The following is a 22,082-nucleotide window of genomic DNA, read 5'->3' as shown; positions in this document are numbered from 1 at the left end:
AGGACCGGCCAGGTAACACCACAAATGAAAAGTGAAGAAGTCACGCCAATGCGAGTCTTTAACGTGTATAAAGAGCAAACTCCTATGTAGAGCAGGATATGGACACATATACGGCCAAACACTTCACAAATATTTACTCCTTTAATCCTTGTAACCACCCCATGGGATAGGCACTGCTGGCACCCCCATTTTATAAATGAGGACAGCGAGACACAGGGGTGCACAGCAAAGGAGTGGAGGACCTAGAATTCCGGCCTAGGCAGGTGGCTCCAGGCTCCCGCTACACTCCCCTTCCTACGGGCATGCTGCACACACTGTCTACCAGCCCGGGCGGCCACCTCCCTGCCCCACCCCCCACCATCCCCCCACCTTACCTGGCTGGTGCCCTCATCTGCTGTAAGACTCCACTTGGGTGTCACCTCCAAGAACTTTGCGCTGACAGCCCCAGGGCCAGCCAGCTGCCACAGCTCTAGTCTCTCTCAGTTATATGCAGCTTCCCTGGTCTCGCCGTGTTAGGATTATGTTCTGTATTCCTCATCAGACCAAGTCCCTTAGGGACTCCATCCATTTACTCGCTTCCTTAACTAGTGCTTGTCAAGAGTCAATTATGTGTATGTATGCTGTGCTAGCATTGGGATAAAATGGTCAGTGAAACAGAATCCTGCCCTCATGGCGCGCACAGTCGAGGGGGGTCCAAGGGGGACAGCCACTCTAACAAGCATCGGGCAAATATGTAAGTTTCAATGGTGAGGGGTGTAGTATAATACACAGTACCGTGAAATCACAGACAGGGCACTTGTCCAAATCAAGAGAGGGGTGTCAAGGAAATGAGATTCAAACTGAGATCCAGTGAGTGCCAGAACTAATCAATGAAAGGGAGAGGAACACCAGGACCAAAGCCCTGAAGCAGGGAGGAGCTGAAGGGGTGCCCAACCATTAGCTGACCTTTTATAGAGTTTTTCTCCCAATTCAGAAGAGATCTGACACTCCCCCTCATTGCAGAGGCTAAGACAGAAAATCCCCAGGCGTCCATGAGGCCCAGGGCTCTCACTCAAAACTTCAGGAACAGGAGCGTGGGCCACTGTGGGAGAAGGGGACTCAGGGGTTGGGAACGGAAGGTGATCCACCTCTTAGACCTGGGAAGGAGGAAGCTCCACTCTAACAGATATTCATATATGCCCCCATTTGTGGAGAACTGCAAGTGGGAAGTTTAAGGAATTGAAAAGATCAGTGGGGTTAAAGGATGAGGACAAGGGGAGAGGGCCCCAAACGGAGTGGCAGAGGGACGGGGTTGTCACGCAGAGTTCAGCTTTGGGAAAAGCTCACAGGACTTTTACTGTGAGCGAAGCCTTGTCTTCTAAAAGACAGTCAGGGGACGAGAGGGAAAGGGGAAAAGGTAGAGCACCCGGAGGCTACAGCCTGACTCCACGGATGACACAGGAATACGGCTCTTTACAACCCGACCGACCTGAAGCGCCATGCCAAGCCCTCCCTCCCCAAGGGGCACCCCCTCCCCACTATTTCCCTGCTCGTCCAGATCGCTCGTGTCCCCAGCACACTGCCCTTTCATGCCACTCTGATCTACACGCCACACTGCTTTCCCTGCCCCACTGAGGTCCAGCCCGGAGCCTGCCCCTCTGTGTCTGCTGCAAAGGGCACACACCTCGGTCACAGCCTGCCCGGCCCCACCGGGTGAGCCCCTCACCCGGTGAGGGACACTCATCTCGACATCCTGGCAATGGCTGTACCTCCCCCTGTGGGGTCAATGAATGTGGCTGGACAACCAGACAAAGGAGGCCGTGAGTGGGAGACAACAGGAAGAAAGGAGCACAGTAGCTCCAGTATCAGAAATGCACAGTCCCCAACAACTCTCCGTGACTCGGCTGTGTGCCAGGCACCAAACTGACCATCGCCACTTAGGAACAGCAATATGCCATCGTTCACGGAAGACCCCAGCACCGAACTCACACCTCCAGCGCAGGCCGCTGGAGCTCCATACCCCTCTGTGCCAAGGACCCAGCAGCACTGCACCCAGCGGGCAGCTCAGATCTGTGGGATTTTAGCCGACCTTCTGATCTCTGCCCCTCTGCCTGCTCCCTCCTTATGGCAGCTCAGTTCCAAACACTGGAGAGGGGGCGCCTGGGTGAATTAGTCAGTTAAGCATCCGACTCTGGCTCAGGTCGCGATCTCATGGTTCATGAGTTCGAGCCCTGCACTGCATCGGACTCCCCGCGGTCAGCGTGGAGCCCGCTTAGGATCCTCTGTCGCTCTGTCTCTCAAAAATAAATAAAACATTAATAAAAACCAAAACAGTGGAGTTTTCTTGGCTCTTCTCTCATGCCCCCATCCACCTCACAAACTCCACTGGCTCCACTTGCTAAATATGTTCTGAATCTGACCATTTCTCTCTCCCTCCTCTAAGGTCTTGTGGATCAAAGTCACCATCACCCCACACCAGGGTTATTGTATTATTCTAACTGGCTTCCCGTTTTCTGCCCTCTGTCCTTCCCACGCTCGACCAGACCATTCTGAACATGGTAGCCAGAGTGATCTCCTTAAAACGAACATTAGACCATGCCCCTCTCTGCTCAAATCCCCTCCCTCCACGTCAAGGCCAGAGCCCCGTGGTGCCCACGCTATTTGGATGGGGACAAGTCTGACCTCACCCCTCCTCGCTCTCTCCGCTCTGGCCCCAGGGACCTCTTGTGATTCCTCCAACATTACTACCTGCCCTTTGTCCTGGGACTGCCATGCTTGCTGTCCCCTCCGTCTGGAAGGTTCTTCCCTGGTGTCATCCTCACCATCCTCACACCTCACCCCCTCATCTCCTTCAAGTCTTTCTTCAATGTCACCTTCTCAAGTGAGGCTCTCCTTGATTTTTCCACTTAAAATGGCTAAAACTCCCAGCTTCGTTTCTCTCCAATCTTGTCACCAACTGACCATGTAATGTGAACACGTAATGGCTTCAAGGGCGTCTGTCCTGCTCCCTGCTGTGCCCTGGGCACTCACCCTGGGGCCCAGCACGAGGCTGTCACTCAGCAAGTATCTGTTCAGACCCGGTTTACACAGGGCAAGGCCGCAAGGGCCAGAGCCAAGATGTAAGCCGGAGTCCGGACTGTCCTCCTCATCACTCTAGGGAGGGCTGGAGAGGGCGTGGCTACGGCAAATACCATCGTTTACGGTGTGGACAGAGGGCCAAACACAGACAAATCGGGAAGAAGCGTAAACAGAATGCAGCTGGAATGCAGCTAGAAGAGGACATAAACAGCCAGAAGGACCGACCTGGCAGCATAGGAATGTGAGGGGGTGGCCTGTGGGGCAAGAGACATTCTGTGCCTCACGCGGACTTCTGCTCCCTGCCTCCCTCTGTGGACACTGTGGGCCCTCTCCCTCTTGCGGGTCCAGCCCGGCAAAGCAGGGCAGAGACAGCCTCACTTTGGGGGAAGGGGAGGCAGAGCCAGGGAGGAGGGACCAGAGGAGGTGACAACCATGGGGGACCAAGTACCCAAGCAACTTCAGTTTCACTTGTGAGTCAAAGCAGGTTAGTAAAAGAGGTCGTCACTGCTCTAAGGCAAGCGCTGCTGATGGGGGGTGGGCTGGTGGGGGGTGGTGGAGGCAGGAGGAAAGACAGAGTGTCAGTTTATTAAATGCCAAAGCAAACAGATGAAAAGCAAAACAAAAAGTACAACACTGCCGCCCTTAAGCCCTGACAGGCTTTGAGTGACCCCCCAGGACAAGTTTCACATGAGGTGGGGGTGGGGGAGGGACACATACCCTTCCTCCGTCTCATTGATAATGTCGCAGATCTCCATGTTCAACGTCCAGTCTTCGCTTTGCAGGGAGCCATCTGTTGCCTTTTCTGTAAAGTCAGAGAGAAAACGGATTTACATTTTTCCCAGAATCAGGGGGCCCTGGCAGGAAACACGAAGGGGCCAGAACCACCACACCCCCCTCCCAAGCACACGGGCTGGGCCGACAGAGCAGTTCTAAGGGTGCTATTTTCACAAGGGAGCATCCAGAGAGAGATCTGGCCCTGAGTGTTGCAAGATGGAAAGTTCTGGAGATTGGCTGCGTGACAATGTGAACGCAGGGAACACTTGAAAAAATGGTTAAGATGGTAATCTTCACGTTACGTGTATTTCGACACAATTAAAAGTTTCAAAAATTAAATGAAAACACTCACAACCCCCCTAAGGTAGGTATTATTCCCTCCCGCGTTGAAAAGGAAGGAAACAGTCTCAGAAAGGCTGGGTACTTGTCTGGGATCTCATCATTGGGACTGGGGGTACCGGCATCCAATCTCAGGTTGCTTGTCTCCAAAGCGTACAAAGTTGCATGATCCTGCCCCACCTGCTAGTAAAGCTGGACTTTTTTTTTTTTTTAAGTTTATTTATTTTGAGAGAGACAGCAGAAGTGGGGGAGGGGCAGAGAGAGGAAGGGGGGGGAAGAGAGAGAGAGAGAGAGAGAGAGAGAATCCCAAGCAGGCTCTGTGCTGCCAGTGCAGAGCCCGATGCGGAGCTCGAATCCATGAAAACACAAGATCGTGACCTGAGCAGAAACCAAGAGTCCAGCGCTCAACCTACTGAGCCACCCAGGTGCCCCTAGGAAAGCTGGACTTTGGATCTGGGGTCGTAGCTTAGACAAATTCTAAACGTGCCCCATCCTACCTGTATAGTTCATGAGAGGGATAACATCACCACCATTTTCTTCATAACAACCCACACTTCCACGGATAGGTAAGAAAACAAACGACCTCTGTACATGCTGAAATTGTCCTTGTTTTACTGGATGCAGCTCTGGGGAAGTGACACTTGTTTTTACATAACATACTAGAACTCACACATCCAAACAAAGGCTGTACTTATGAGCAGTGACAATATACTCCAAAAATGTAGCTACTGCTCGAGACATTTGTGCAACAGCTTCAGTCTGCATGTAAATGCCCCATTGTTTTAATTTTTGCCAAAAATGACACATCCCCAACTTTTCCACCCTCTTTATTCATCAAACTTAACACCCAAAGACCCGCTGAAACAAGCAGGCGCGCCCATAAATGAGGCGGCTCTGTGTCTCAGGCGAATGCTGGGCCTGCAGCGGACTGGGCAGGGTGCTGGGAAGGCTCCGAGATCTGAGGAACCCTTAACCAAAGTCCACGATGGTGCCAGGCTGGCAGGGACAGAGGGAGTATCTGGTGTGTGCCTATAAGAAAAAAAGTGTGTGTGGAGAGGGAGAGGCAGGGGTGAGAACCCGTGTCGGAGACTCACTGGAGGCAGACAGGTCCCCGAGACGCTGCTCCCCTGCCCTGTCCACCGCCTGCATGTGGAAAAGAGCAGCCAGAGAGCTACCTGGAGGGTGAGGGTGGGGACAGACAACAGCCACCGTGGGAAGGGTAGGGGCAGGCCCCCAGGAAGAATGGCCCGAAGCACCGGTCAGCTTAGCCTAGAGAAAAAGACTAAGTACAGAGGCTACAGGAAGCCAGAGGGGACAGGCATGAGGCAGCATCTGGGAATCACCCAGCAGCGTGTCCCCTTGGCACTGGGCATCAGCCGGAGGCGGAAGGCCACAGCCAGGTCCTGGAGCCGGTAACTGTGTGAGTGAAATGATTCGCGCCTCTGGCCCTCTGCTCTCCCTGCCACGCTCAGCTGTCTCTGAACGGCCCTCCCCTTCAAGGTGTCCACTCCCAGACGATGTGACTCCCCCCAAGGTCTCACACAACAGGGGAGCGTCTGTGGCCATGAGTGCAGAGCACATGCTCAAGAGGAGACCAATCCCAAAAAAGCCACTCTGCCCGCAGGCCCGGGCTTTCAACCCTTCTCAGCCGGCCAGGGGAGAGGCCAGCTGGCCAAACGGCCACTCCGAGCTGGTCATCCGTCCCTGTCACAGCACCGGCTGCGGCACAGACGCTCATGAGGAAGAAAGTCTGTGACTGCACTTTGGTAGGGCCATAGGGACACTGTCTTGGGAGGCTTAATAGAGGAAATATTAAATCAATGAAACCTCATTTCCAAGTTCGGTTTAGCAGCAGAATCCATTAACCTTATATTCACCCGCTCCCTTCCTCTAATAATACCGGGAAGGGGTTCAAAGGCATGATAACTTATCCTCCGGGTAGCGCATTCTATTCAATTACTGGGATTCTGAGTTTCCAAGCTAAAAGATATATACTCGTTTTGATTATAAAGAACCAACCCAAAAAGAATGCTGCTTTCTTTTCATTTTGCTGGAAATGCCACATAAATACAACCGTGGGTATTTGGCTCTGCTGAAACAGATGAGGGAAGTAGGGCTGACAAAGGAGCTCAAATCAGTTCTTATTTTTCTCTGCTCATAAAAGAATTCCCAGCAATGGGAACAAAGTTGTATCTGATTGCCCCTGGAACTGCAGCCACTCAAAGCGTGCTCCCTCACTCAGTCCTGTCCCCGGGCCAGAGGAAGCAAAATTCAATCTCATTTCTTTTGTCACGTAAATCGTCAAAACCTAAGATAAATCCTGGTGCAACAGCAGAAACACAACGCTCCAGGGAGCGATGGGGCAAGTCATTCCCATCAGCCAGCCCTGGGGACGGATAAAGATCAAAACACCAGTGACCCTGGCTGCAAAAGCTGACCTTTCAGAGCTCTCTGGTGATATGCTAATGGCCAGGGGCTGAACTGGGCAAGACCAGGCAGGGAAGGGCTGCGCTGGGGCTGGGCAGGGCAGAGCAGGGCTAGGTAGGGCAGGTCTAGGCAGGGCAAGGCTGAGCAGGAAGGGCAGGGCTGGGCTGAGCAAAGCAGGGCAGGGCAGGGCTGGGCAGGGCAGAGTAGGGCTGGGCTGGGCTGGGCAAGGCAGGGCTGAGCAGGGCTGGGCTGGGCTGAGCAGGGCAGGGCAGACCAGGGCTGGGCTCAGCAGGGCAGAGCAGGGCAGGGCAGACCAGGGCTGGGCTCAGCAGGGCAGAGCAGGGCAGAGCAGACCAGGGCTGGGCTCAGCAGGGCAGGGCAGGGCAGGGCAGGGCAGGATAGAGCTGGGCTGGGCAAGGCAGGGTTGAGCAGGGCTGCGCAGGGCTGAACAGGACTGGGCAGGACTGGATCGGGCAGGGCAGAGCTGGGCAGGGTAGGACAGGACTGGGCAGGGCAGGGCTGGGAGGCCAGGGCAGGGCTGGGAAGGCCAAGGCCGGGCTGGGAAGGCCAGGGCAGAGCTGGGAAGGCCAGGGCAGAGCTGGGATGGGCAGAGCTGGGCTGAAGCAAACACAGCTCCCATTAAACCTTCAGTGCAAGACAGTATATTATCCTAAAGCTATTGACAAAGCATTTTCTCCATTCACAAAAGGCTGCCTCCAGCCAGGTGGAAGCTGGGAGCCAGGATGCCCTGAAGCCTAGACCCTGACGGCAATAATCGTGTTCTCTCAGGCTTGGTATTTCTGTCCCCCCACCCCCACCCCCACCCCCACAGTCTGAAATCCCAGGCGGTCCTGCTGGGAGGAGCCTCACAATCCAGTGGCTTGGTTTCTTGGCTGCTGCTGTCTACACTTTGATGTTAAATATAGTGACTTCAGAGCAGCTAGCACCAGAAGGCAAAAGAGGGCTGGCTTTAGCATTTTGCATTCAGCAACATCCTTTTGGTGAGAATGGAGAAAAAATAGCCAAATTATCTACCTCCCCAACAATCAAGAGTGTGGGTCGCAGCCCAGAGGCACTGGCACAAAGGAACATCATTCAGGGTTCTTTCATGCCAGGTATTGAGGAAGAAGAAAAGGGGGCTGGGGTGGGCAGGAAGCTCCTCTGATAATATGCACCAATAATAGGAGATGAACCTTCTCGATTACTACATGCTAGTGAGGCAGGTTGGCATATACCAGTCGGGTGGAAAGAAAAATCAATCCTGACATTCTACACAGAGCCATTATTGTCTATTGCTTCAAATTCCTAACATGCTTTGTGAATGTTAATTGCAGCTGCTCCCCATCCACCAGAGAGACAAGAGAATGAATTCCAAATACTCATCCCTATTTTATAGGATGTCCTTTTCTATGACAGCTGTCCCTGCTCCTCTCGCACCCCTCTAAAGGAAGGTAACAGGACAAGAAGAAGGTGTACAAAGTATGTCTGGTCAGCCTGTAGACTATTGTGAGGCAGCTTTCTCTGTAACTTTAAGGCAAAATAAAACCCCACGGTGCCCGTGCCCTTCGCTCCAGATCGGCAGAGCCCAAGTCGTGCCATGCACTGCACTTGCAGATGACGAAGACCCTACCTTCAGAGGTCAGTATAACGGGAGAGGCCTCTGGAGAGTCAGACAGGCAGTCGGTTAAGGTACAGTCCAGTCTGAGCTGTAAGAGGACAACCACAGCCCTCTGAGTGGCTTTGATACCTGTGCCCTGGTGCCAAGGAGCCGGGAGGAAATTATTGGCACCCTGCGCATACACTGTGACAGACAACAGCAGCTTCTTTAAGCAGAACACAAACGTTGACAAGATAAACCAGAAAGAACCAGCCAGTGACCTTGTGACTGCCTGGAGGAAGCGACCACGCCTCTCTCTCACACACCCCAGCGAGAGAGCTCCAAGGAGGGCAGGAGGTAGGACAGTGCTTCCCAAACGTGGCTGCAGGTTAGAATTACCCAGAAGCTTTTTACAAATATTCCTGCCGTGGTCCCAGTCCACACCTTCAGATCCGAACCTTTCGGGCACAAAGCCAGGTACTGACATGTTTTAACAGCTCCCCACCGGGTGGCTCATCATACAGCCAGGGCTGAGAACACCAACTCAGAGGAAGGAGAGCCAACAAAGTCATCCAGCCGCCACAAATGTCCTATACAGCTACCAATGCTGGACACTGGGGACACAGAGGAAGGCAAGACAGCCTAGAGTCCGCCCTCACGAAGCTCCTGGCCCACAGGAGGACAAGGAGTCAAGTGATCCTGGCTCGGCCTCTGTGGATGCTGAGCTCCCGGGACTACTTACTCCCGTTTCTTCTCTGGGCGTTAGCTTTCCTGACAAGTAAGCCAACAGCCCGGCGTGATCTCTGACCCTCACGCTCCTCGCCGCTCACCCCATTCTGACAGTATGTTGGCTGATGTGTCCTTTTTCTTCTTTTTTGGTAATAGTGGGGTTTTCTTTTTATTGTGGTAAAATACACAGAACATCAAATTCACCGTTTTAGCCTTTTGAAAGTGTGCAGATCAGCGGCACGAAGTACATTTCCCACTGCTGTGCAACCATCACCACCACGGTCCACCCACAGAACCTCATCTTCCCAAACTGAAACTGTCTCCATTCAACACTGTCTGCTCACTCCCCTCCCCACAGCCCCTGGCAAGCATCATTCTGCTTTCTCTCTCCGGGAATGTGAGGACTCTAGGAACCTCGGAGAAGTGGAAGCATCCACTGTTTCTCTTTTTGTGTCTGGCTTATTTCACTTGGCATAATGTTCTCAAGGCTATTCTGCATTGTAGCAGGTTATCAGAATTTCATTCCTTTTTAAGGCTGAGTAATATTCTGTTGCATGAATATACCCCACTTTGGGTATCTCTTTGCCTGTGGATGGACACATGGGTTGCTCCCACCTTTTGGCTACTGTGAATGCTGCTAAGAACATGGGTGTGCAGACAGCTGTTTGAGTCCCTTCTTTCTATTCTTTGGGGTATATACCCGGAAGTGGAATTACAGATCATATGGTAATTCTATGCTTAATGTTTTAAGAACTGCCAAATTGTGTTCCACAGAGGCTGCATCATTTTACATTCCCACCAGCAACGGACAAGGGTTCCAACTTCTCCACGTCCTCGCCAACACCTGTTATTTTATGTCTTATCATGGTTCTGATTTGCACTTTCTAGTGACTTAGTGATGTTAAGCACCTTTTCACATGTTAATCGGCCATTTGTATACCTTCTTTGGATGAATGTCTATTTGAGCCAATTTTTGAGTTAGGCAGTTTTGCTAAATCTGTTTATGGGTTCTGAGAGGTTTTTTTTCTTTCTTTCTTCACGAAATCTACAGGGTTTTCTACACATAAGGTCATGTCATCTTGGTGAGTTGCATAAGCTCTTTACATATTCTGGATATTAATCCTTTATCAGATGTATATTTTTTCAAATATTGTCTTCCATTCTATAGGCTGTCTTTTCTTTGCTTTTTTTTTTTTTAACATTTATTTATTTTTGAGAGAGAAATAGAGCACAAGTTGGGGAGGGGCAAAGAGAGAGGGAGATACAATCTGAAGCAGGCTCTAGGCTCTGAACTGTCAGCACAAGAGCCTGATGCGGGGCTCGAACTCAAGGACTGTGAGATCATGACCTGAGCCAAAACTGGATTAACCAATAGAGCCACCAAGGCATTACAGGCTGTCTTTTCACTCTCTTGAAAATGTCCTTTGATGCCCCAAAGTTCCTAATTTTGATTAAGTCCAATTCACCTACTTTTTTCTTTTGTTGCCTATGCTTTTGGTGTGATAGCCAAGAAATCACTGCTAAATCCAATGTCATGAAGCTATTTCCCTGTGTTTTCTTCTAAGACTTTTATAGTTTTACCTCTATGCTTATGTCTTTGACATATTTGAATTTTCCTATGGAATAAGGTAAAGGTCCAACTTCAGTCTTGTGTCAGTGGATATCCAGTTTTCCCAGCACCATCTGTTGAAAAGACTGTCCTTTCTCTACTGAAAGGTCTTGGCACCCTCGTCAAAAATCAATTGACCATGTGAGAGCGTTAATTTCTGGGCTCTCTATTCTATTCCATTGGTCTAGGTCTGTCCTTATGCCAGTACCACATTGTTCACTGTTTTGACGACAGTGAGTTTTGGAATTGAGTCCTCCAAATGCCTTTCCTTTTCAAGGTTGTTTTAATTATTTGGAATCCCTTGAGATTCCATAAGAATTTTAGGATGGATTTTTCTATTCCTGCAAAAAATGTTGGTGGAATTTGATTGGGGCCATATTGAATCTGTAGCTCATTTTAGGTAGAATTATCATCTTAAAAATATTAACTCTTCTATCCATGAATATGGGATGTCTTTCTATGTATTTATGTTTTCTTTAATTTCTCTTAACAATGTTCTGTAGTTTTTGTGTATAAGACTTTGCCTCTTTGATAATTCCTAAGGATTTTATTCTTGTTGATGTTATTATAAATGGATTTTCTGAATTTCCTTTTTAGATTGTTCACTGTATAGAAACAGCTGATTCTTGAGTGTTGATTTTGTACCCTTCCATTTGGCTGAATCTGTTTATTAGTTGTTTTTTGTTGTGTTTTTTCCCCATGAAGTCTTTAGGATTTTTTTTCTACATACAAGGTCATGTCATCTGCAAACAAAGATAATTTTACTTCCTTTCCCATTTGGAAGCTTTTTATTTCTTTTTCCTCCCTAACTGCTCTCGCTAGCACTTCCAGTACCTTGGTGAAGAGAAGCTGGTGAAAATGGGCATTCTTGGGCTAACACACACTTTTACAAAACCTGATCATATGCTGTAAGAACAAACAAAGCTGAAGAGAAGACCCATCTGAGTACTCACTGCACGGAAAAGTAGGTTATCTGCTGGGCGGGGCCGGGGAAGGTGTAAAAGCAAGAAGTACACCAGAATCCAGAGGACTGTGCAATCCAAGGGGCCTTGTATCTGCCTCCAGCCCTGAAGAAATCACCTTAGACTTCCCTGGTTGTAAAGCCTTCACACCAGCTAACTCGCTCCAATCCCATAACCTTTCCAGAGCCTTTCATACCATCCCCAAGTGATGCCCTGAGAGGAGCTTCCCAGCACTTGAAGGCATAGTCTATGCAAGGATGAGCTTTCAAAACCATTCTAATGCTAGCATTGTGAGTTTCTTCCAATCTCACTGGCTTGATGAGCCATAAATATATTCTTGGCTCCATATCTAAACCTGAAGCTGCATGAAGGCAGGGTATCTTCAGTTCCTCAGGAAAGCCCAACCTTATGCTGATGAGGGCCTTTCAGAAGTCAGATGATCACTGTAAGCCCTTCCAAGGCCCCTGGGTGATAGGCCCTGGGCAGTCTGGCAAAAGTGGAACTAGGTTCCCAGCTGTTTCTGTGTTCTCCCTTTGGACTCTGAATCAGGAGAAATGGGCCGTGATAGTGGAGAGTGGAGAGTGAACAGGGGGCTTGAACTCAGACTTTGGTGAATCCTAGTTCTGCCACTTACTGTGTGACCCCAGGGCAGTAATTTGACCTGTCCAAGCCTTTCTGTCTTCGATAAAGTGCTATACCAGTAACAGCACTTCTCACAACAGTTGTTATGAGACTAAACAACACATACAAAGCACTGGACAGAGCCTAGGATACAGACTTTCATTCCTCCACAAGCCGTGATAATGGCTATTGCTTTTATTATTTTTTAAAATCTTTATTTTTGAGAGACAGAAAAAGAGAGAGAGAGAGTGAGCACAGGGCGGGGCAGAGAGAGAGAGAGAGGGAGACAGAGGATGTGAAGCGGGCTCTGAACTGATAGCAGTGTGCCTGATGTGGGGCTCAAACTAATGAACCGCGAGATCATGACCGGAGCCGAAGTCAGACACTCAACTGACTGAGCCACCCAGGCGCCCCAGCTTTCATTATTACTGCAGCTTCTGTGAAAGGGATTCTGCTAACATTCCCCTGGGCGCCCCTTCCTTCAGCATTCCTGTGTCACCACTGCCACCTACAGGTAAATAGCTATCCACAGGCTGTGCCCAGCAGATTCAGTGCCCTAGGATCATACAAGGATCTCCAGCCTTCCTGTTTTCTGAGCTTCTGAGCCAGGAGAGCTCCATGCCCAGAAGCCACAAGGGGCTCCTGTTCCAGAAGGAAGCCCCCAAACAGCATGGCCCATCAGCAAGGTAAAGAAATAGCCACGGCACAATTGCCTGAGGAATCCAAATGTTAAAACTCCAAGAGGTGTGAGAGGCCATCCAATAAGAAGATTCCCCATGAGTTACTCAAAACAGGTATCACATTTCCTGGACTTCTAGAAATGGGGCATGGGGAGGGAGATATGGGGGGGGGGGTACAATGTTGCTGCTAGGTTCCCAATGACAGCTTCTTGCCCTCAAAGCTAGCACTGAAATACTGTTCTCAAGTCTTCAAGGAAACCAAGCTCTCATTTCTATCACCAAAAAAAAAAAAAAAAAAAGGAAGAAAGAAAAGAAAAGAAAAAAGAAAGAAATCCAAAGTCTACCAGGCACAACATTCTATTTGGGCCAGGTTCTTCACTTGTGTTACCTTATTTAACCCTCCCCTCCCCCTCCGGGCAGGGTAGCCCCATTCTAACAGGTGAAGAGTATCATCAAGCCCAGATTGGTGACTAGTCCAACAGTGCATAGCTGGCAGGTAGCAGCACTGTCATGACCCAGGTCTTCCTGGTAGACCGCACCTTGGACTTGGACTCATCCCCAAACAGAGGACGGTGGGGCAAAGAAAAGCCTGTGGCCTCAGGAGTTCCTGGATGCAGGAACCCTCCTGACCACACAGATGAGGGCTTAAAAGACTCCTGGGGTCTGAAATGTAAAACAGAGTGCTGATAAAAGAAAGGTCAAGTCCAATTAGCTGCTGGATCCGTTTTTTCCCTTCTTTTTTAAATTTTTAAATAAACTTTTAACATGGGAATAATCTTATCTTTCCTGAAAAGTTGCAGAGATTATACAAACAGTCCCTATATGCCCTTCTCTTGGTTTCTGCGAATATTAACCTCTTACATAACCACTGTCCATTTATCAAAACTACAAATTACCACTGGCACAGTACTATTAACGAAATTCCAGACCAGACTTGGATTTCTCCAGTTTTCCACTCATGCCCCTTTCTGTCCACAATCCAATCCAGAATACCACACTGCGTTTAAGTTTTCCCTTCTTTTTCATCTGTTTTCTTTAAAGATGGACAGACCCACAACATCCCGAACTTCTTCTCCTGTCTGGAGAGCTCAATTCCAAAGGGCAGCTCTGTCTGAGCCACAATTCCACGCCCTGGCCTAATTAGGACACCACATGCTCCCACTCCCCAAACAAAGGAGTCCTTCAGGCCAGCCAAACAACAGAGAAAATAGAAGCTTGTTAGCCACACAGGCCCGGGGCTGCTGATCCAAGTTCTTTTTTAACTGGAATTCCCTTGAGAGGGATCCACAGATTTTAAAATGCATTCGGGGTGTGTTCTCTAGAAGCAGAGCCACTGGTTTGATGTGTTCTCTTCTTTGTACTTACTGGAATATTTTATGTGTGGAGTAAACGAGTGTGCGAGAGAGGAGCTGGGGGAAGACACGGATTGAGGGCTGGGGTGGCAGTGGGCAACTGGGGGGAGGAGAGGTCTCTGCAGGGGCCAGGGCCAGGGCCAGGCCCGGGGCCAGGAGGAGGGTGTGGTAGTGGGCTGGGCCCAGCCCAGCCAGCCCAGCAGTTTGCTCTCATAACAGCCAGGCAGGTGGGCCAGTGGACGATAAAAGGTCCCTGAGGAGCTGGTGCTAAGGTTAGAGCTGCCTTAAAGCAGAGCAGATATGCTGCTGATTCCTTCTTCCCCAGAGTGCCTCTCAAGGGGCCGTGCACCCTGAGAGCAGACGGGCGCGCCTGCAAAATTTCACTCCCTGTGCGCTGCCCGAGCTCAGCGACTCCTGATTATGGAGGCCTACGTCCTCGAGGAGACTGAATGCCCGCCCTCGGGGAGCGGGAACATGCAAGGCCACCCTAAGGCTTCTCAGTTTAATTCAAAAACTTTAACTGAGAGGCCTCCCCCCGCCAGGCACTGTGCTGGAGTGGGACAGAAAAATAAGCAAGACGGAGCCCCGGCCCTTAAGGAGGTCACCAGGCAGGAGACTTGCAAATAAGCAGCCAGTACTGAATGTGGGAGTGTTCCAACAGGAGTGTGCGGGAGGGAGGAAAATAGGAAGACTGATGGGCAACAGATGACTGGGGGAATAGTTAATCACGCTGGAGAGAGGGGAGGAAGGGCCTGTGAAACGGAACGGCAGGAATCTGGAGGAGGAAGGGTCCTCGCCCGCAGCACCGGCGAGCAGAGATGTGAGGACGGAAACGCCGGGCTGTGGTGAAGGGAAGCGGTGACAGGAGGCCAGCCGGGAGAGCCCTTTCATTTTCTGTAAGGAGTGTGCGCTTTCCGCAGGAGGCAACGGACGGGCCTTTCCAACCCGAGTGACAAGAATATTTGCGTTTGACACAGACCCCTCTGGTAGCAGCGTGGGGGCTGTACTGGAGCGCAGAGACTGCCGGCAGGAAGCAGGGGCAGGTTACCAGACCGGCGCCGTGGAAAAGCGGAGACAGGAAGGGCGTTTGGTCAAGGGCATGGCTGTGAATTTGGTGTTGTAGGCGTCAGTCCTGGGTCATTCGACCCTGGGCACAGGTCTTAAACTCTCTGAACTACAGTTCGGTCTGCCATGAAAGGGGGCCAAAGAGTTGCTACGCCTCAGCGGAGTGGTCGTGAAGATTAGAGTGACTGATACAAAACACCAGATGGGGAACCCAGCACACAGGGAGAGTGTGGGGAATATGAACTACAATTCTAAACACACGCCTTCCGCGCCCTGGACCTGGGGGAAGACCGAATTCGCATGCAGAGGGCAGAGGCAGGGGTAACAGTCTTCAAGGCAGAGGCTGAGGAGGCCACCCTAAGTCCCTCCTAGAGGGACCGTGACAGGGCTGCACTCTGTTGGCCAGGCACCAATCGGCCTACTAGACCAGCCAGAGACCACAGGCATCATCCTGAACCAAACTAAAAAGGAAGGTCTCCTTTCTGCCTCAAAGAGCGATTACAAAATTCCAAGCCCAAGCTGGGAGAAAGACTCCCCAAAGTTCTCCCGGGCTCACTCCTGCTGTGCTCAGTAAAGCCAGAGTGCTTTGACTAACTCCTGCAAAGAACTGTCCTTCAGAACTAGGTAAAGAGAAACACTCTCCCTGCAGTCAAAGGCATTTGTGGGGAGCAGTCAAAGGCAACCCAGCAGAGTAAGGCTCAACTCTAAGCTAGTCTTACCATCTGGAGGCCTTGTCTTGGGAGGCATAGCGGCTAATAAAAAACAGCCCCGGTAAAACAATAAAGCTAAATTCTTACTCTTAAATTAACACACTGTTAAAAGAATAACATGCACTGCTAGGAAGGTTGATGTGAAACCAGAACATCAGGTTCTTGAAGGTAGCATACATTTAAGAACTCTTTGGAAAAACAACTTGGACAATAGCTACCAAGGGGTATGCTGTAAAAGATTCTAATCCTTTGACCTAATACTCTCTTTAGGACTCCACTTAAAGAAACATCTCAAAGAAAAAAGCCACCCACCCCAGCAATTCTCCTCATAGGTATACACACCCAAGAGACATGAAAACGTATGTCCACACAAAAACCTGTACATGAATGTTCATGACAGCATTAATGTAACAGCCAAAAAGTTGAAACCGCCCAAACGTCTATTGAGTGAGAAAAAGGTAAACAAAATATGGCATATCCATACAATGGAATAATATCTGGCAATACAAAGGAACAAAATTCTGATATGTGTTTCAACATGGATGAACTTAGAAAACATTATGCCAAGTGAAAGAAGCAAAACATAAAAGGACAAATACTGTGGCTCGGTCGGTTACGTGTCTGACTTCAGCTCAGGTCATGTTCTCACAGTCTGTGGGTTCGAGCCCCACATTGGGCTCTAAGCTGATACCGTGGAGCCTGCTTCAGATCCTCTGTCTCCTCTCTCTGCTCCTCCCCTGCTTGCCTGCTCTCTCTCTCTCAAAAATAAACATTAAAAAAAAAAAAAGGACAAATACTGTATGATTGCACTTACGTGAGGTATCTAGAATAGTCAAATTCATAGACTCAGAAAGCAGAAGGGTGGCTGCCAGGAGCAGCAGGGAGGTTAATGGGGAGTTAGTGTTGAAGGATATAGTGTTTCAGTTTGGGAAGATGAGAAAGTTCTGGAAATGGATGGTAGAAATGGTTGTACAATAATGTACACTTAATGTACACTTAATGCACTTAATGTACTCGATGCACATAGGGGTGGGGCAGACGGGGGGAGAGAGAGAGAATCTCAAGCAGGCACCACACCAGTGCAGAGCCTGAAGCGGGCTCGATCTCACAACCATGAGATCATGACTTGAGACAAAAATCAAGACCCAGAGGCTTAAATGACTGAGCCACGCAGGTGCTCCATGTTACATTTTTAATGGGAAAAAAAGACCACAGGTTGTAGGAGTCCATGTATACAAAATGTCCAGAAGAGGCAAATCTATGGAGACAGAAAGTAGATTAGTGGTTGCCTAGGGTTGAGACGGGAATGGACTGCTAATGTGTATGGGATGATAAAATTGTTCCACAACTGACAGAGGTGACGGCTACACAACTCTGCAAATACGCTAAAAACCACTAACTTGTACGCTTCAAATGGGTGAATTGCCTACTATGGGAATTACATCTCACCAAAGCTGTTGAAAAAAGGGGAAAAGGCTACACACAGGAACATGTTCAATATAGAATTATTTAAAATTCACAACACTAGAGGCGCCTGGGTGGTTCAGTCGGTTGGGCATCTAACTCTTCATTTCGGCTCAGGTCACGATCGCACGGTTAGTAGGATCGAGCCCCGTGTGGGGCTCTGCGCTGATAGCATGGAGCCTACTTGGGATTTTTCTCTACCTCTCTCTCTCTGCCTCTCCCTAGCTCACGCACACATGCCTGCATCCTCTCTCTCAAAAAAATAAATAAGCTTAAAAAGAATAAAACTCACAAAACTCCAATATGAAATCGAAAAAGGATGGCTAAGGAAATTATGGTACATTTATCAACTCAAGTGAGTATCATACAGCCATTATTAAAATCACATAGAAGCATTTTATGATGGCATAAAGCAAACAAGACACAAAATTGTTTAAAACAAACAAAAAAAAGATGCACCGGATATAAGGCCTGGGAGAGAAATAGAAAAAAGTGAAAATAATCAGTATCTTGAAGCATTTGGCATAGAGACATATCTTTTAAAACATGTTCTGTCATCAGGGACGCCTGTGTGGCTCAGTCAGTTAAGTGTCCAACCCTTGATTTCGGCTCAGGTCATGATCTCATGGTTCATGAGTTTGAGCCCCGTATCGGGTTTTGACGGACAGCACAGGGCCTGCTTCAGATTCCCTGTCTCCCTCTCTCTCTGCCCCTCCCTAGCTTGTGCTCTCTCTCTCTAAAAATGAATAAACATCAAAAATTTTTAATGAGTTCTGTTATTATTGTTTTATAAACAAAGAAATGGAATATTGTACCGCAACAGACTGAGAAATAAAATGGCAAGTTCATAACCAAAACTAAAACCCAGTTATTTAAATTCTTCCATCAAAAATATCCAGGCACCAGGAGTGCCTGGGTGGCTCAGTCAGTTAAGTGTCCGACTTCGGCTCAGGTCATGATCACATGATCCGTGAGTTCCAGCCCCGCATCTGGGTCTGGCTCTGTGCTGACAGCTCAGAGCCTGGAGCCTGCTTTGGATTCTGTGTCTTCCTCTCTCTGACCCTCCCCCATTCATGCTCTGTCTCTCTCTCAAAAATAAATAAACATAAAAAAAAAAAAAAAAAAAAGCCAGGCACCAGGCATAGGGCTGTCCTGAACATAAGTAAACCTTTTTATTGACTCTAGAGACTATTTTCCCTAAGAATAAAAGCCCTCTTACCCTAAGATCTAAAAGGCATTTGCATCCTGACCAAGCCTATTAACTCCCCCTTTTCCTAGACTGGGTTACTCATGACTTGGTTTTTCTTTTGAACCAATTTGTTTGTTTGTTTGTTTGTTTATTTATCTTAATATTTATTTTTGAGAGAGTGCAAGCAGGGGAGGGACAGAAAGAGGGGGACAGAGGATCTGAAGTGGGCTCTGTGCTGACATGCTGACAGCAGTGAGCTTGATGTGGGGCTCAAACTCACGAACTGCGAGATCATGACCTGAGTCAAAGTCAGACGCTCAACCGACTGAGCCACCCAGGTGTCCCATGACTCGGTTTTTCACCACCTAGTAGGGGCCCCAGCTAGTCAAGAAGGAGCAAACAGAGAGCAAGCTGGGCTGGCACAGGGGAGGTGCGGACATGATATACACATGTGATTAGCATTCCAAAGACAGATACAACAGGGTTCTGAATCATCTGGGAAATTGCTCCTATCCATCAACATAGAAAAATCAGGAATATCAACATTGAGAACAAACAGGGAGATTACATTTAAATGTAACCATATTTAAATATGAAGAAGAGACCAGACACAGCATGTATTCCTACTTGTACAATATTCAGAGCTAACAGACTTATCACACACAGGTTGTATAACTTATTAATGACAACGTGACTTTAAACAGTGGCTCTAACTGGGTCACCTTGAATAATACCAAACAAAGCCTGCCAAGGGAAACATGCAAATAAGATGATCATGTGGGGAATCCAATGGGGAATAGGCATTTTCCTAGCATCTAGGAATTTTTATTGTAGAAAAAGAAACAGTATCTATCTAGCTTCTTTAGCACCGAAGAAACAGCATGAGGATATTTCATTCTTCAATGGAGCGGAGTCCAAAGGGAGAAATGAGCCTGACGTTTTCTGCACATCGCACCCAAGTCAGGCTGGTATGTGGATATGGCAGTGCAGTCAGATTTATCCGAGGAAGCCTGAGCAACGGGTGGATAGCACCTATCACCCCGTGTAGCACATGCAGCACGAATCACACAAGACAAGTAGCAGAGGCCCTGAAAAGAGGCCTCTCCTCTCGCATTCTCTGAGGCCAGGACCCGTGGGCAGGGCACCCTTTTCCCTAAAGCAATCCCAGCCTCCGAACCGCTTGTCCAGTGAAACCTTCCCTCCTGTACACACCGGAGCAAACAGCCATTTGGCCTCCTGAAAATGGTCACAGAAAGTATTGGGGAGGGGCGCCTGCGTGGCTCAGTCAGTTAAGCATCCGACTTCGGCTCAGGTCATGATCTCACGGTTCGTGAGTTCAAGCCCCGCGTCGGGCTCTGTGCTGACAGCTCAGAGCCTGGAGCTTGTTTCAGATTCTGTGTCTCCCTCTCTCTGACCCTCCCCCGTTCATGCTCTGTCTCTCTGTGTCTCAAAAGTAAATCAACGTTAAAAAAAAAAAATTAAAAAAAAAAAAAAAGAAAGTATTGGGGAATCTTAATCTTTCACCTGATGACTGGATATTTTACGTTAGGAATTTTGGTTAATTTTTTTAGATGGGATAATGAAGCTATGAGTATACTTTTAAAAGGTTCCTTATCCTTTAGAAACACACACTTAGGTATTTATAGATGCAATTATATGATGTCTGGGGTTCACTGCAAAACAATCCAGGAAAGGAGATGGGGTGGGGGAGGGCGGTGTAGATGAACTGAATCGGCTATGAGTTGATAGCTATCCAAACTTGCTAATATGTGTGAGTTCATCATCACAGCCTCTCTTTTCTGTACATGTCTGAAAATTTCCCTAATAAAAAGAAAAGAACATTCAGTAGGAAAGGCATAAAACCATTCATAACTTTGACCCAGCAGTATGCCCCGAAGGAAATAAGTTAGGGGGAGGGGAGAGCTGATTCTGCAGATGCCTAATTGCGGAAAAACTCCGTTACTCCCAACAAATGAGACGATGGCCAAGCAGCGAGGATACATCAATAAGGCAAAAATGCTACGTGGCTTTTTAAAATGATAAATACTTTGGCCTCGTGGCTAAGTGGAAATCGGTAAAGGAATGCTAAATGAAAAACAGGCAGCATGAAATATTATGTGCATACTAATCACCAGAAGGTAAAATGCGTGCTCACATAATGAAAAGGGTCAAAAGAGAACACAGGAGGCTACCTCCTTCCTTTAACAACCTCCTGCCTCTGCTCCGTGAGGCCCCCAACACCCTGCACGCACACACGCACGCACATACACACACACCAGCTGAATTAATTGCGTTCTTCTGGGACCCACAGCCCTGGCTTGTGGATTCTCTCCAGCCCCTATCACCATGCAATGGCTCTTCCTGGACCTGTTGCCCCCAATGCTCCAGGAATTCTATCAGCACACAGTAGGTACTCAATAAATGCTTGTCCATCAGATTAGAACAGAAATAGCGGCTGTCTATGTCTTAGAGGTTTGGGTTTTGTTTTGTTCTGTTTTTTTCTGTAGAGCTGTTTACATCCACAGTAACCATTCAGGAAAGGCATTTCTCAGTGACTACCAGAGAACAAAGCTTCCCTTTCTGGTTCACAAAGTGCTTCTGCCGCCGTGGGAGAGCAAGGCAAAACAAAGTCAAGTGACTTCCGGGTCCGGAGCCTCCCTGGACCACAGAGAAAAGCCTCATTTTGTTTTGCGAGCTTGTCATAAGTCTCAGTGCTATGGTTCCTAATCCCAAGTCTGGAGATATTCCCCAAGTACAGCTTGGAGAACAGGCCTTTCCTAAACCACCTGAAAGGGGAACGCTGTGTGGCTGCTCTCAGTGGCTGGAGCAGCGGTGAAGGGCAAGAGCAAGAGCGCAGCCGGGAGACATAAAGGCCGCGGGTGCACAGCAGCCCCAGGCTGGGAGGACAAGAACTGCCCATCGAGGCTGGAGATGGCACTTGAGTTTAAAGGGCTCTGCAGCCAGCTGCACAGCCGGCCCCAAGACCTTCCAGGGTGGCTCCCACCCAGTCTGGGTGTTTTCCAGCCTTCTGCTTAGAGCTGCTTCGAGCAGCAGGCTCTGGGGGAAGTGGTTTCATACGGATATTCAAGAATGTTGGGAAGAAATCCATAGGTCATTTTTCATAGTCGTGGTTCGTAACTGTTTTTGGATAAAATGTTGAAGAATATATTCCCTTTGAGAATCGGGTAAGACCTTCCCAGAAAAGTGCACACACGTACACAATTCTGCACACACTTTCAACAGGTTCTTCAAGAACTCCTGACCCCAGTCAGAGACCACTCCTGCCCTAGAGGGTCTCAGGCGCTTTAGCTGCTGCTATTAATAAAACACTTTAAAAAAGGCTAACGGCAACATGAATTTCCACTACAGCAAGGCAGCTGTGATATGTGAGGTACCGGCATAAAGTGATGTGCAGCAGGTCTCTGGGGAGGGGCCTGTGGCTTCACAAAGACCACCAGGAATGACACAGAGAGCCCATGCCTGGGCTCCCAGAGGAAGGCAACGTAT

General features: G+C 48.8%; 1 protein-coding gene across 7 annotated transcripts in view; it reads right to left on the bottom strand.

Annotated features, from left to right (window-relative positions):
- The window catches only part of TOM1L2 (target of myb1 like 2 membrane trafficking protein), a 121,591-nt gene that overhangs the window by 56,883 nt on the left and 42,626 nt on the right, over positions 1–22,082 (bottom strand). For all 7 annotated transcript variants that reach the window (XM_043583312.1, XM_043583314.1, XM_043583315.1 and 4 more), the window contains exon 2: positions 3,775–3,859. In XM_043583312.1, the coding sequence (XP_043439247.1) occupies positions 3,775–3,859 (85 nt within the window). The remainder of the gene's footprint in view (positions 1–3,774; positions 3,860–22,082) is intronic.

Source organism: Prionailurus bengalensis, chromosome E1, assembly GCF_016509475.1.
Source record: "Prionailurus bengalensis isolate Pbe53 chromosome E1, Fcat_Pben_1.1_paternal_pri, whole genome shotgun sequence".
NCBI classification, from domain to species: domain Eukaryota; kingdom Metazoa; phylum Chordata; class Mammalia; order Carnivora; family Felidae; genus Prionailurus; species Prionailurus bengalensis.
The sequence above is the reverse complement of the archived record's forward strand: the minus strand, read 5'-3'. Positions and strand labels throughout refer to the sequence as shown.